The sequence below is a fragment of the Muscardinus avellanarius genome (assembly GCF_963383645.1).
Source record: "Muscardinus avellanarius genome assembly, chromosome: 8".
NCBI classification, from domain to species: domain Eukaryota; kingdom Metazoa; phylum Chordata; class Mammalia; order Rodentia; family Gliridae; genus Muscardinus; species Muscardinus avellanarius.
Window position 1 is genome coordinate 12,316,421 of NC_137794.1, and position 14,443 is coordinate 12,330,863.

Here is a 14,443-nt window from a genome sequence, read left to right on the forward strand (position 1 = left end):
TGCAGTGTTTTGTTTCGTAGGGATGTTTCTCTTGGGGGAAACCGAGATCCTGATGGTCTCCTGTGGCAACCATGGCTTCTGAGAAGGAGCCAGTGAGCTTTTCAAATGTGCAGGGAAAAGAGTGGAGCTTAGAAACACTTGGCGTGAGAGACAATGGGTGACAAGCATGTACTTTTTTTCTAAGTCCTATTTGCAAAGACAGATTTGCGTGTTAGCCGTCCCCCAAATCAACACAGTAAGTTACATGCTTGATAAAATAAGCTATAAGTCCAGAGGGCACACGTTATTTTAGGGAAAAGTGTAGTTGGCAAGAGAGCTATTCACAGGAAATTCTTGGGCACCCATCGCTTTTCTGAGATGTCAAATATCACCTGATTGCAAGGTGCTTTTCCCCTCTCCCCCTCCTGCCTCTCCTCTTTCTTACTCTGCTGATACTTATGCTCCTGAGACACCAAACTTGCCGTGGTTCTCATTCTATTCCTCGCCCCTAGTCCTTGATGATTTTACTGTCACTTGGGAGGGTCTCACAACACATATAGCAGAATTTCACCTGGGAGGCACTGCCATCCCCCAAACGGGCTCTTTCTAGGGTCTTCCTGTTGGTCCTCTAAGCCAAGCTGTAATTGTTCTCTCCTTAAGTGCTACCTTCTTTAACTTTACTTCCACATGTACAAGGTTGAATCATAATCCGCTGTGTCTACCTTCCTGCCCAGCCAGAGAGCAATTACTCTTATTCAAATTATTGCTTATTCAAACTGGATACCTATGACACAGACACACTTCGTGAAATCTACTGGGATTTTACTTGGTACCAAACACCAGCACCTGGTATCTATAAACACCAAAAGCTCTAACTTATTTTCTTTAGTTAGGAATAAGTATTATTTCATTTACAAAGCAGCAGCAGCATTTTTATCAGAAAACATTTATAGAAACTGAAGGGAAATAGAGCCTTTCTTGGAGATCAGATGGATGACTTGACCTCATCTGATAAATGTTTCTTATTGATGTGTGGGGTCACGTTCTTTAACTCTGGGGTTCATATTCAAATAAGTCAAGTCTGGTACTCAGAACTTCACAAATCCAGGGGGATTATACCAAGAGTAGTTGCCACAGTTTAACCAGTTATCCCAGCTAGTGAGCTACAAGTCTCTGTAGCATCTTATCTCACAGACCAATCAGTTACCAGGAACTACTCATTTGAAGTCTAAAATATTTTTAACAGTTTCCTTTTTTTTTTTTTAACTGTCTTGCTGTGACTACATGGGTACAAGCCCTCACCCATTCCCAAGTGTTCATCCTCCACAATCGCCTGTGACTTCAGACGTACCTGGGAAACTATTTTCCATGCTGTCATCAGAAGATTTTATTTCAGATACAAGTGTTAGACAAGAGGATCACAGGTTCAAGGCCAGCATGCTGTAGCTTAGCCAGACCCCATATCAAAAACATAATACAACAGGAATATGCCATGCTTTGGCCCAAGCACCCATCAATGGAGTCTTACTTATTTGTCAACATTTTCCCTTCCTTAAACCCTTCCCTGACACAACTGTCTATTCCCTTCTTGTGGGTTGGTTACTCCACACCTCTGCCTCTATAGTCACACTGGTACATCTCTGTCAATAGCCTTAACTAGAGGATAGAATTTTCAGTATATGGGGCTGCATTCAAGGAGCATCATCTCTCTGCGTAGAGACTCCTGTGAGGCTCTGGAAACCCCAAAGCCTATCAGAGTACAGGAGACATATTTAGGCCCCTTATGAGTGATTTAAGGATAAAAGGATAAATGCAGTATTATTTCATAATGGTATCTGTTAATTTTAAATAAAATAATAGAAAAAGACCCCGGTTTTTTTCTTTGAAATGAGATCAACAAATTCAGTGAACAATTGTCATAAATGGAGTTCTTGGAAAGCAAGTAGGAACATTAATAACTGAAATCTTCTTATGAATACTTACCGAATGTAATTCAGAAACAAAGATACATTAAACTAGCTATTTACCAAATTAAATATCATTAGAGTAAGGATGTTAAAATAAAATGCACCTACCAGATTATCTATCTAAAGCATTATATGACAAATCAGATTTCTCAAACCAGAGCAAAAGTAAGTACCTTAAAAGTAATGTTACTATCCTGAAAGTAACAGGATAAGAAATAATGGAAATTATTTACAAGTATAATTTTTACAAAACCTTTTTCTTAATCACTCCTTTCATTTTTAACAGAACTGGGGATTGAACCCAGGGACATTCTACTTCCGAGCTACACCCCCAGCTCTATATTTTTTATTCTTTATTTTGAAGCAGGTTCTCACTAAATTGAGGAGGGCCTCACGAAGTAGCTGAGGCTGACCACAAACCTGCAATCCTCCTGTCTCAGCCTCCCAAGTATTACAAATGTGAGCCACCATGCCCGGCTTTCTTAATCATTCTTAATAAGAGAAATAAACTCCAAAGAAAACAGTTCTCTAAAAATTTCTAGAGAGATCTTTATAGTGCCTCCATTTTCTAAAATGATAATCATTATTATTAAAGGCTTAGGACTATTTATACCTGACTTTTAGGAAAACTTTAAATATTAATAAAAATTAAAAATTATTCATCACTAACAAGGAAGACTGGGTATGTTTAATTTTTAGCCGTCATTATTTCTAGTCTATATTGATGAAGGATCTAGAAACTTAGAAAAAGTTACAAAAGGGCAAATCTGTGGTAAATTCACTAGAGGCTGTGACTCTCCCTTTCACAGAGGAGTGCAGGGTAGCGACCTTCATAGTGACCTTTAGTTACTCGAAGGCCCGGAGACGAGGAACATACCACATACTTTACCTTTATACCAAACTCTGTATCTGTCATCTGCGGATTTGCCTAAGTCTCTGTTGATCCTGTTTATTCTTCTATATTGTGCAGCGTTTCAGGGAAAGAAGTTCCAGATGTGTACTAAAGACTTCATCTTTTCTAGCTTACAACTAACCCCTTCACCATTATATCAGTAATAATGATTATGAATACGGCAAAAATATAAGCATTCAAATTTTCTATAATTATTGTGGCTTTATCTCGTCTTTCCTTATGTAGTACAGATAATATTTTCTCCTAATTCAGTTTTTATCTACAAACTCTTCCAAACCATTATTACTAATTGTCTATTACTGATGTTTTGTGGTGTGTTTTCTAATTCCATTATTGTTTTTCCTAGACATTAGACACTCTCCTGTATTATGCTGAATTATTTACGTGTGTCCTGGCCCTGTTGTTATACAACAGTAAATTTCAATGGATATTTTAACGAAGCAAGAAAATATAAAATGCTAACTACTTGACTGATTAAAACAAATGCTGACCACAGACCAATAAGGAACAACACAACACTTAGATGAATAAATACCGATAAAATTATGAGGGGTCTGTTTTGCCGTTTTTCTTTCCATTTCCCATCCTTTCTGATATCCCTTCCTTTCCTCACCAGGGCGTGAATCTCTACAAAGTGATGGAAGCTGGTGACTTTATTTGCAAAGCTGTGAACAAAACCACAAACTCTAAAGTGGCCCAAGCCTCCTTCAATGCTTGACTTGAGTAGATTTTTGACTTGAGATTACGGAGATCCACTGCAGCTACAAGAAGCCATGGGAAATCCATTAATGCCAACTCGCTCTGACACGTGAAGCAATGACAAGACAGGGAAAAGAAGAGCTACTTTTAGCAGATTAAAACTGAATAGACCATGAGGTCAGTGGAAAGCAATAGCAGTCATCAGGTAAATAGCCGTCCGGGGATGAATAATAAAACTTGTAGACATCCTTTTGAACTTGAAATCAGTGTACCCTTTCGCTCTCATAGAAATGATTTAATTTAGTAGATGTGAACAGTCACCTCAGATTTCTGTAAGCATCAGATACTGTGTGAATAGTTAATCAAGCTAGCTTCGCACAGTGAACATATTGTCAGTAGTTTATGAGTTCTCACAGAGTGTGTGGCCTCTATTATGTGTTATGCCTCTGGATCTCAACGTACCATGTGCCAAGTCAGTTGAGTTATGGACAAAGAGCCAAATCTCCATCTGACCCTGCATAATTTTAGCAATAGAACTTTTATATTTCAAGTATGGCTAACATCTGTTAACTATTTCAATGACTTTATCTTGTTCCAAGAGACTGTGGTCAATGGCAAGACGCCATATCCTGGAAACACATAGGGCCTCCCATATTCGTTACATGCATCCAGTTTACCATAATTTACCTTTCATCAGTTATAGTGAAAACCAGCATGGCGTTCCTCAACTGTTGAGAAACTAGAAGGCGAGGTTTTTGTCTTAAGGTCTAAGGTGTAGTGATGAGAACAGGTGGATAGTTTACTGTAATCTACTTCCGTAATCTTCACTTCCAAATTGCCCAAGAGAAATAACACTGAGACCCTAAGAGTATAAATAAGATAATGTTTATTTCGTGAAGTGAGCTGTTTTCCATTGATCCAGGCTCTTTTGACATCATCAGATTATTTTTCAGTTGGCTTTTCTAGTGACTATTTTTAAAGTTGAAGTGACAGGCATTTTGTCTGTTGTACTAGAAAGAATTGCCAGAGAGGCCAAAAATTAATATGTCAAAGATTGAAAGGAAGAACATGGGGACTGTGTCAAGAAAAACATTTCTGTATCCTATGCAAACAATATAAGGACAGTATTATTATATATGGATCTGGGATGTCAATTGTATATGTTCTGTTTCTATGGGCTTCTCCACTAATACTGAGTGGTCTTGTCTATATATTACATCTATGTAGACTTCTCCAATAATACCAGGTGATCTTTATCTTTGAATACATTTTAATATAAATTAAAATATGAACATGAGTTTTATGGAATTTCTAGACTATATTCATCAAAACCAGCGAAATATAAATACAAGAAAATAAAGTAGTGATAGGAACAAAGTTATCTTTAAAGATACACAGTAAGAAAAGAATCACAAGGGAAACATAATGCTAGTTGCCAAACCAAACTAAATTCCTGTAGAAGAGGCAAACTTAACAGCTTGTGACAGTTTGGGGGCAGAGGTTGTCAAAACACCCATATTCCAGGGTACCAAGAACAAATTCCTGTTTAGGGTTAGAGTTGGGGATGGTGGAAGTGTGGATAGCATACAAATTGCAGCTGGTTATGGATGTATCTCAGTTACATCTCCCTTCATGAAATACACACACTTGCACACTAGAGAAGTAATGGGACATCTGTACCACATACAAAAAGCAAAAATGCATCTCATCTTCGGAGGAGACTGATTCCCCTCTTTTTTTTTTCAGACCTGTGGAGTTCTTAGTTTTAAGGTTATTTGAAAAGTATCTATTGACGCATACTGACTATAGAAGCAGTGAAGGGGAAAATGTTGCTCTTTTGAAATGACACCCAGAGACTCTCTGAAAGACAGAACAAGTAGAAGCCTCAGGTGCAGTCTGTCCCACAGTACATGGCACCCACACCAGTCCAATCATTTTCACCAAGACTTTGCTGCTGCCTGGTCACAAGAAAGCTGAGGTTTTAGATATTTGGTATTCTTTTCTTCACCCTGAACCCTTTTCTAGCTTAATTAGTTTTTTTTTTTTTTTTCTGGCTTTGAAGACTTAGATAATCACAGAAAGCTATCAGAAGTTCATTGGCAGAATCTGCCTAAAAGGTAGGTTCAGTTAACCAGAAAATTTTGGATTCATTGCAGGAGTCACCAAAACAGCCCATCTCATGTCCTTAAACCAAAGTTACCCTTGGTGGAAGGGCTTAAGAATGGAAATGCAACTATAACTCTGATTGAAATACAAATAAAAATCTTTTATAAAACCAATGCTTAAGTCAAGAAAATATTTGTTCTGTGTCTTAGAGCCTGTATGTATTTTATCATGTATGTGTTGAGGTATTGTAGACAAACATTTTGGACTAAGTTATCTGAAAAACAATTTTTTAAAACCTGCTGTCTTGAAGTTCACAAAGAAAATAAATGGATCTGGCTGTAACTTTCTGGGGGGATTCAGAATGCCCTTTGTATATTATTTGTTATTACTGTTATAACAATAAATACACCTGTACCTGAACTTATGTGAAGAGAGAGAGAGAGAGAGAGAGAGAGAGAGAGAGAGAGAGAGAGCAGAGAGAACAATCTGTATCTCTCCTAAATGATCAACTCCAAATAAGAGTCACAGGATTACTTAGCATTGAGTAAGTAAATCACAAATACCCTATCACAATTGTAAGAAAATAAAATTAAGAACTAGAAACTAGCCAGAAATCTGAATTAAAGTAATAGCTAGGAAGGGAATGCTCCATATACCAATGATCATTTTGCTTTTGTGGACTAGAGATGTGGGTTTTGTGCTTGAATGGGGCAGGCCCAAATCATAAAAGAATAGTCTTAGAGACACAGAGATGGAGGGGGGGGGGGCATTTGGTAAATGAGAGAGGCAGGGGGAGGGGTGCAGAAGTGGAGGGTAGAAAGGAACTGAGAGAAATGTATTTCTTGCCCTTGAAAAGCTTCAAAAGAAGATGAATTCTGTTATGATAGGGAACGTCAGTTAGTTTGCTTTCAATTATAGGAAGCAGAAAACTCACTAGGTTTAAGCAATAATAAAAATTCTCTCATGTGACAAATATTCAGAAAAATTGCTTTTCCATCATTGTTTTACTCAGAGGCTCAATCATGTGACAAGGTAACAGATTCACCCCAGTCCTTGCTTTTTAGAACTCAAGGTGTTGTCCCCCCAAACTCCTGCTGTTCATGGGGCAAGATCCTGCAGCCATCCCAGGCCACCTTTCCACAGGGTGCTCAGCAGCTGCGGGGTGGGGGGGAGCTCTTTTATTCAAATCAATCAAATGCATTTCCCCATTTCATCACAAAGCCGTTTCACAGTCCATGGAACAGAGTATCATCATGTGCACTTGGGTGAACTCTTACTCACCTGGGGGTAGACCAGCAGGACAGACAAAATAGAGTCAGTGGGGATCAGGGAGAGCTCAGGGAAGAACACCTGGGAAGGGCACCCTGTGGTGAGATGAGCAGAGGGGTTGAAGGCAGGTGAGGTAACTAAGTCAAAGAGGCCCTGTCCAACCAGCTGAGACCGCCTCAGGGAGGTAGGGGTGAAAGAGAAATATCTTTAAATTTGAAAGTATAAGTTTTAAGATGATAGTATCTGTCCAGTAATTGTTAGTTGAAGGGATGAATAGAAATTGGTTTAATTCAAACATATACACATACACATACAAACACACATGCATTCCAGGGTCAATCTGCCTGACATGCGCACACACGCGCGCGTACACACACACACACACACACACACACACACGCACACACACACGGGAGTTCTCAGGTACAGATTTTGTGAAAAATCTTCTTTGTAGGTGTGTGATTTTAAAGTCAGAACTCAGGTTCTGCAGCAGGAGCCTCATGGCCTGCTTTCCCCAGGAGCTTAATTCAGATGAATGGGATTATCTGGGAGTTAGCTCTTAAAATCCAGATTGTCAATGTGTATATACTCTGGAGAAGAGGGGAAAAAAAAACAGAAGGCCAATTCATTGGGATGCAAATTAAATTGCTTAGAAATTCAAATTCTCAGACCACAGCCCAAGTAAATCTACTGACTCAGGAGTTCTGGATTGAGGCCCAGCCATCTGCATGTCTACAGATCCTCTGGGCAATTCTGAGGGACACTAGAGTTTGAGAATCATTGCCATAGGGTGAATTGGCTTCCACAACTATGGTTTACCATGCCCGTAATTGGCTTAGCAGAAAAATAGATAAAACTCAGTTTATTGGCAGCCTCATAGCCAAACCACATTGCATTGTTTTGAGCTAATCTTTATGAAATCTAAACAGTCACATCATTCCACATTTCCAATGTGAAAATAAGCCTACACATGAGAGGTAGAATATGCAAAATAAATGCCAATGACCTCTGTCATTTTTATCCCTTTAACTCTCTTTCCCAACTTTATAAGGTGTGAGAATCATGTACACAGGCTCGTCATCAGGATTTGCCCAGAAGGCTTGGATTGGAGACAAATTCCACCAGGTTCCTTCCTATATGTGGTGCCCATCAAGTTCCTTGCAAGAGCTAAAGTAAACAAAAGTGTCCTAGGGATAGCCTTAAAGGAAGATGGAAATGATGTGTCAGGTGAGGGAAGAAGGAAACATCACTAAACAATTCTGCCCCAGTGAGAGGGGGTTTAGTGGACGCAGTGCATTTTCCATCCATCTTAAGACTTCCTTAGCAACGTCTGATCTGAGGCTCTAGAGGCAGACAGCCTGGTACTTTGTCTCGGTTCTGTTACTCAATGGCTATGCAACATTGTTCAATTTATCTAATGTCTTTAAACCTCACTTCCTTCACCTGTAAAACTCAAGTAATAACAGTGCTTATTTATACAGCTGCTAGAGGGATTTCATGATACAGTGCTTATGCGTCTGGCACAGTGCCTGGCACTTAGTAAGTGATCAATAAATGTTAACTCTCATCATTTTTATTATCCTTTCCCATGGTCCTCCTCAGGAGTAGAGCTTCTTCCTTCACTATGAGTCATTAATTCCTAGAGAAGTTCTTGTAAAAGATCATCCTTTATTCTGTTCTATGTAAAGTGCGTGTTGTCTTAAAGGGCCCTCTCTGAACAATGTCAATCTCAGTACTCTGTATTGGGAAGGGGGGAATGGGGAGGCAAAAGTGGGCCCACCAAGTGCTGTGTGCATGTATGTCACTGTCAACATGACTTACATTATAATGTGAGACTCTAATGTACCAATAAAAGCACATTAAACATAAATTGGCATGGTTTCCTTTATATGCTGCACCATTGAGCTTTGCGTTCTAAATAATTCTTTCTGCATTTAGTATGAGTGCCATTTGCCTGAGGAACCCATTATGAGACCTTTTCTGGGTAAATTTATGTATAGAACATCAGAGTAGGATTAGTATCTATATCCTACATCATCTAACATCATAAATGAACATTAGTAATTTGTTCTGCTCTACAAGTGAACAGGTAGATTTTTCATCTGTTGCCATATGAATTGCCAGTATTTATTTGGCAATCTGTCCAGCCAGACAGACTTCTGCATTCTCCTTGCTGTACATGGTTCCATTATAGAATTGTATGTTTAGTTAAAGAGTAGTGTTCTTTCTTTTATCATGGTAGTCTTCTACCATGTTGGGTTTATGTAGCCTATGAAAGGGCTTATGCTCCTCTAAGAACTGAAAGAAAATGCCTCACAACTTCTGGTGACTACTTCATCTGAACTTCCTTTTCCCAGCCAGGTCGTTTCTTTTCAAGGCCTCTGTCATTAGTGAAGTAGACTATGGCATCCAGGTAACCAGACCATTAGCCTCTATTGCTTGGATCTGAGAGCGCTCTCACCCAGAAAGTCATCACATTACCTTTCCTCTCTGTGCACATAAATAACAGTGTTGAGATTGTGGGGTGGGCATTCTGGAAGTTTCCAGAGAAGTCCGCAGTATTATAAGAAAACGTTGCCAGTTCTTCTCAGAAGCTTCACCATCTGAAACTGAACTATCCAGCATCAACTCAAGAAATTCCTAACATGCCTGTGTTCACTCCAAAGGTGAGGGGAGACGTAGAATACCAGTGTCTGGCTTTTGGTTTTGTTTCGGTTTTGTTTGTTTTACAGCGGTCTTTCTGCTTATCACAATAGCATAAGGAAAATCATGTCTATGGATTTTCCTTTAGACAACAGTATTTCTTAGTTTTTGTTGACTCAACGTCTTCCCATATGGGGAATTCAGGCTAGAATTATGCTCAATAAGAAGGGGAAAATATGTGAAGGTGAGTACTAGGGGCGAGTGGGAGGGTAGGTGGTGTTTTTCTGTGTGAGATTTACACACATGTTTAAAGATTTACACATATTTCCAGGTAGTTCAAAAAAATGTATGAAGTGTTTCTAAGACAATTTCAGAGGTAAGCACGTTTACTCTACTGGCACAATGTTAGAATGATTGTCTATAAAAAATCTATCTCATACAATTTAAACAAATTAAGGATGAACTATTAGAAACATATGATTCCTAGGTGAGCAGTTTCCGGTTTATATGCCAACTCCATATAGAATACACATTTCTCCCTTGGGAAGCTGAGGTCCTCAAAGTGTGAAACTACTCTCAGCTACAGTGTGAGACCCCATCTCAAAACAGAGACCACCAGAATCCCAAGTGGTGTTAGTGATGGGAGGGTGAAGGGCGCTGGGCTTTCCTGTGACTAGAATCCTTCTTCACTAATATGGCTTGTGATTCTGCTTGGCTATCAGCCTTGCTCTTCCTGGAAGGCTTAAGCATGGAAGTAGTTCATCTCTTCACACACCCTTGGTAAGTGGATGTCATCACCAGCCTCAGCACAGAGCCAGTTTGGGGTGGAGGTCTATCGTGTCTATGGCAACGATGAGAATATTCTAGAATGCCATCTTTCTACCTCACTCTCCTTGATGGCTTAGAAGTATGTTAGCTTTCATGGTTACACTGTCTTCCTGGTTCCATGATGAGCTTCTGTAGCTCAGAATTCCAAACCACATTCAAGGCCATAGAAGGGGCAATAGGAATCTTGCTGCATCTGTTTTTTCATTAGAAAAATTTATAGCTTTCAAAGGAATCTTGATTGTCATTGGCCAGAACTGTCTTCCATCACTGCGCTTAGTTTGATAATTCAAGCATTTTATTTGGCCGTTGCTACTCCAAACAAAACTATAATTCTATGTCTGGATGTGGGTGACACTGGATCCTGATAAAACACTACATCAGCAGCACCAAAGAGGGGACAGATTTTGCCATGTGCTAAATACATAGCAATTAAAAAAAAAACAGTGGATCTTTCTGAAAATATAATCAGGCAAAGAGAATTCATTATCAAATGATAGTGTCATTAGTAATAAGCGCTACAAAGGAGAAGTTCATCTGTCTCTAAGAATGTATGATAGAATGACCTTGCCACCCATGTCCATGGACATGATTCATGAGATGAGATCCGATAGATGAAGATACTAAATAGCAGAACAGGGGGAGGAAGGCTATTTCATGGGAAGGGAACATGCTTGTTTAATGACCTTCCAGATCAAAGGAGCATAGAGCATTTTAAAAAATTAAAAGAGACAACTATGACAAAGAAACAGAAGAAAACAGGGAGACATGACACATAAACACAAGTTAGCTAAAAAGAAGCATGCACTGAAATACGCAGAAGTTCCTTTGAACAGAAGCTTGGGAGTGATGGATACAGCCTCAGACCTCTTCCATAATGTGATCAACCACTCTTCTCAGTCCCATATTTGTTCAGTAAAATAAGGTGTAAATATAAGGCATAAATGAAAAATTACAGGAATCAACTGAGTCATGTGATGATGTCATTATTCTAATAACTATTACTGAAACAATATTACAGTTTCTTGGAACCAAATAAATATAAAAAAGGAAGAGATTACCTCTTCCTATGAACAGGCTGCAAAGAAGCATTTAGAATAAGATCTAGCTTTTAAACCTTTAATTACTAAATTAGACAATTTTTCCGCTATAAACATAATATTACAAATTAGGTGTGGTGGCACAGGCCTATAATCCCATTAACTTGGAAGGCTGAGACAGGAAAATCACAGGTTCAAAGTCAGCCTCAGCAATTTAGTGAGACCCTGTTTCAAAATAAAGTATAAAATTGATTCTGGGGATGTAGCTTGGAGTAGAATGCCCCTGTGTTCCACTCTCAGCATCACAAAGTAAATATAAATAAATAAATAAATAAATAAATAAATAAATAAATACTATAGGCCAGGCAAGTGTCAAAGATTACATTTATTTTGGCCTGCCATTTTAAAGGACCCAGGTTAAGGGCCACATCTGGTGATGGTCTTCTTACTGGCAGAGTCCCAAGGGTGTTCTTGACATCACATGCTGAGGGACAGGAAGCTCACATGTGTGTTGCTGTCTCCTCTTGTCTCTATCCCTTTCCTGATGTAAGTGCCAGACTCAATAATGGGGGTTGCGCCCTGATTCTCTTCTCTAATCCTGAGCACCTCTCAGAGATCCCACTTCTAAACAACATAGCTGGATTACGTTTCCACCCTCTTCATGGTACTTGATGTACTATGTACTATGTACATCGTGTACATAGTACGTGATGAGGATGAAATATTTCAACACATGAAACCTTGGGAGACACACTCAAACGGTATGTGGAACATAGCGATCATCTTGAAAATCTAGTAGTGAAAGGAAGGCTCTGAAAGGCCAACTTCTTCCCTGTAATTGACCATAAAGTTAATATCCTACTGAAGTCACAGGATGAAGTAAGTCTAGCAAAATAACATCACTGTCTCTTTGGATCTCTGATTTTGTTGTGTTGCACTAAAGATCGAATCCAGAGGCCTTCTACCTCTGAGATACACCACAGCCTGATTTTATTTCTTATTTGAAAACAGAGTCTCACTAGGTTAATGAAATCCTATTTTCTTTCCTTTCCTTTTCTTTTTCTTTTTTTTTTTTTTTTTTTTTTTTTTTTTTTTTTTTTTTTTTTTTTTTTTTGCGGGTCTGGGGATGGAACCCAGGGGCATTTGACTTCCAAGCTATACCCCTTGCCCTATTTTTTATTCTTTATTTGAAACAGGGTCTCACTGAGTTGCAGAGGGCCTCACTAAGTAGCTAAGGCTGTCTGCGAACTGCGATCCTCCTGTCTCAGCCTCCCGAATGCTGGGATTACAAGTATACGCCACCATGCCGGGCAAATCCTCACTATTTTCTGAAGCTGTCCTTAAACCTGCAATCCTCCTGTCTCAGCCTCCCAAGTACTGGTGTTAGAGGTGTGTGCCTGGCTGAATCTTTGCATTTATATATGGATCAGAAGATGAAGTTGTAAAATATGCTTGAAAAAAATAGTATATAGAAACAAAAAGCAAATGAGTCGTGAAGGGCAAATAGCGAATAATTAACGTGAGTGTATGTTGTCTTGCTTTTTGCTGGGTGGTTGATAAAAAGAATAAAGAGGAGTCTGAAAGATATTGTGCCTAGAGAATTCAAAGGGAAAAAGTATCAGATAAATCAACCTTTCAACAGGCTTTACTTGACTCTAGAATATTTAGTAGCCTCTGCATTCAATAGGGTTCAATCTAAGTAGTTTGAGAGTGGTTTGATCATTTTTTAAAGTAAATTAATATGTTCGAAAACTTCTATCTGCCTTGTTTACATAAGCTTAGCTTAAATTCCATGTTTTATTTTTTAGAAACATTATTTAAAGAAATAAACTATGCCTTTAAATTTCTTTGTGGCTCTCAAAACACCCAAAAGGGAGCCTATAAACTGCTATTATGCAATTATTTATCTGTTCAGTTTTATTTTTGTTAGTATGTAGGCTTTATTTTTTAGAAGAGTGGATTTATTTTTTTCTAAAATATTTAAACCTACAATTATTTGTAGAATCATCAGTTTTCAAATCTATAGTTCTTTGTAAAACCATGACCATGTGAACCAATAGCAAGTACCGAGGATGGAATTAATAAGAGTTTTATTGATTCAAGGTGCGTTGCACCAGCTGTCAGACACAGAACAGACTCCTTAGCTATTCTTCACCCAGAATTCATAAAGAATAGCATTCCCATAGGACAATTTTAATTGAAATCATATTTTCCCCCCCCATGATGCAAACCCAGGGTCACAACAGGTAACCTAAAGGATTGTTCCAACATATGTTATCCCCAGAAAATATATTCCCCAAACATCAGGATACACAAAGGGCAAAGATTACATAAGTCTTAAGATAAACTTCCCATCAAGTCAGTTTACCGTTACTGAAAGGTTGGGTCCCAAATGAGGGCAAGATGCAATTTAGATTCTGGTACACATTAGAAAAATGAAAATTATGTTATCCACCTGTTCGATGGCCTGTTACTTTTATGCTAAGCTGCATGGAATGCGTCAAGATATTCAGACATGAGTTTAATACATGGTTATATACTGTGAAAACCAGATATTTAAAGTTTTTTTTGTAATCATAAGGTTAAGTGTATAGTACTGTGAATTTATCATAGATAGACTTTGAAAAGACTATTAGTAACAACTTCATATCTTTTGAGATAGAAAAATTTTAATCAGTGATATGTTTTCCTGCACTAATGATTACTTATAAATAATTAGAAATAACTTGAATATTGACATACACTTTCTTACTAAATATAAATTTCATGGCTAAGTTTTCATTGTTTCAAGTCTTCAAAAATGACCAGTTCAAAACATAACTTTTCAATTCTGAAAAAATTGTTTCCAAATCTCTGTTGTATCCTTGCTCTGGCACGAATAGTTATTATACCAATATCAAACTTTTTCTTCTTTTTTTTTTGGGGGGGACTGGAGATTGAACCCAGAGGCAATCTATCTGTGAGGTAAACCCACATCTCCCACCCCCTAATTTTTGTGTGTG

The 14,443-nt window shown here is 38.4% G+C and overlaps 1 protein-coding gene across 6 annotated transcripts in view; it reads left to right on the plus strand.

The window, feature by feature from the left end:
* Positions 1 to 3,577, plus strand: part of HMGCLL1 (3-hydroxy-3-methylglutaryl-CoA lyase like 1) — a gene marked incomplete at both ends in the record, with an annotated part of 131,796 nt that extends 128,219 nt beyond the window's left edge. For all 6 annotated transcript variants that reach the window (XM_080700270.1, XM_080700272.1, XM_080700271.1 and 3 more), the window contains one exon: positions 3,476 to 3,577. In XM_080700270.1, coding sequence (XP_080556396.1) covers positions 3,476 to 3,577 — 102 coding nt within the window. The remainder of the gene's footprint in view (positions 1 to 3,475) is intronic.
* Between the last annotated feature and the right edge of the window lie 10,866 nt (positions 3,578 to 14,443).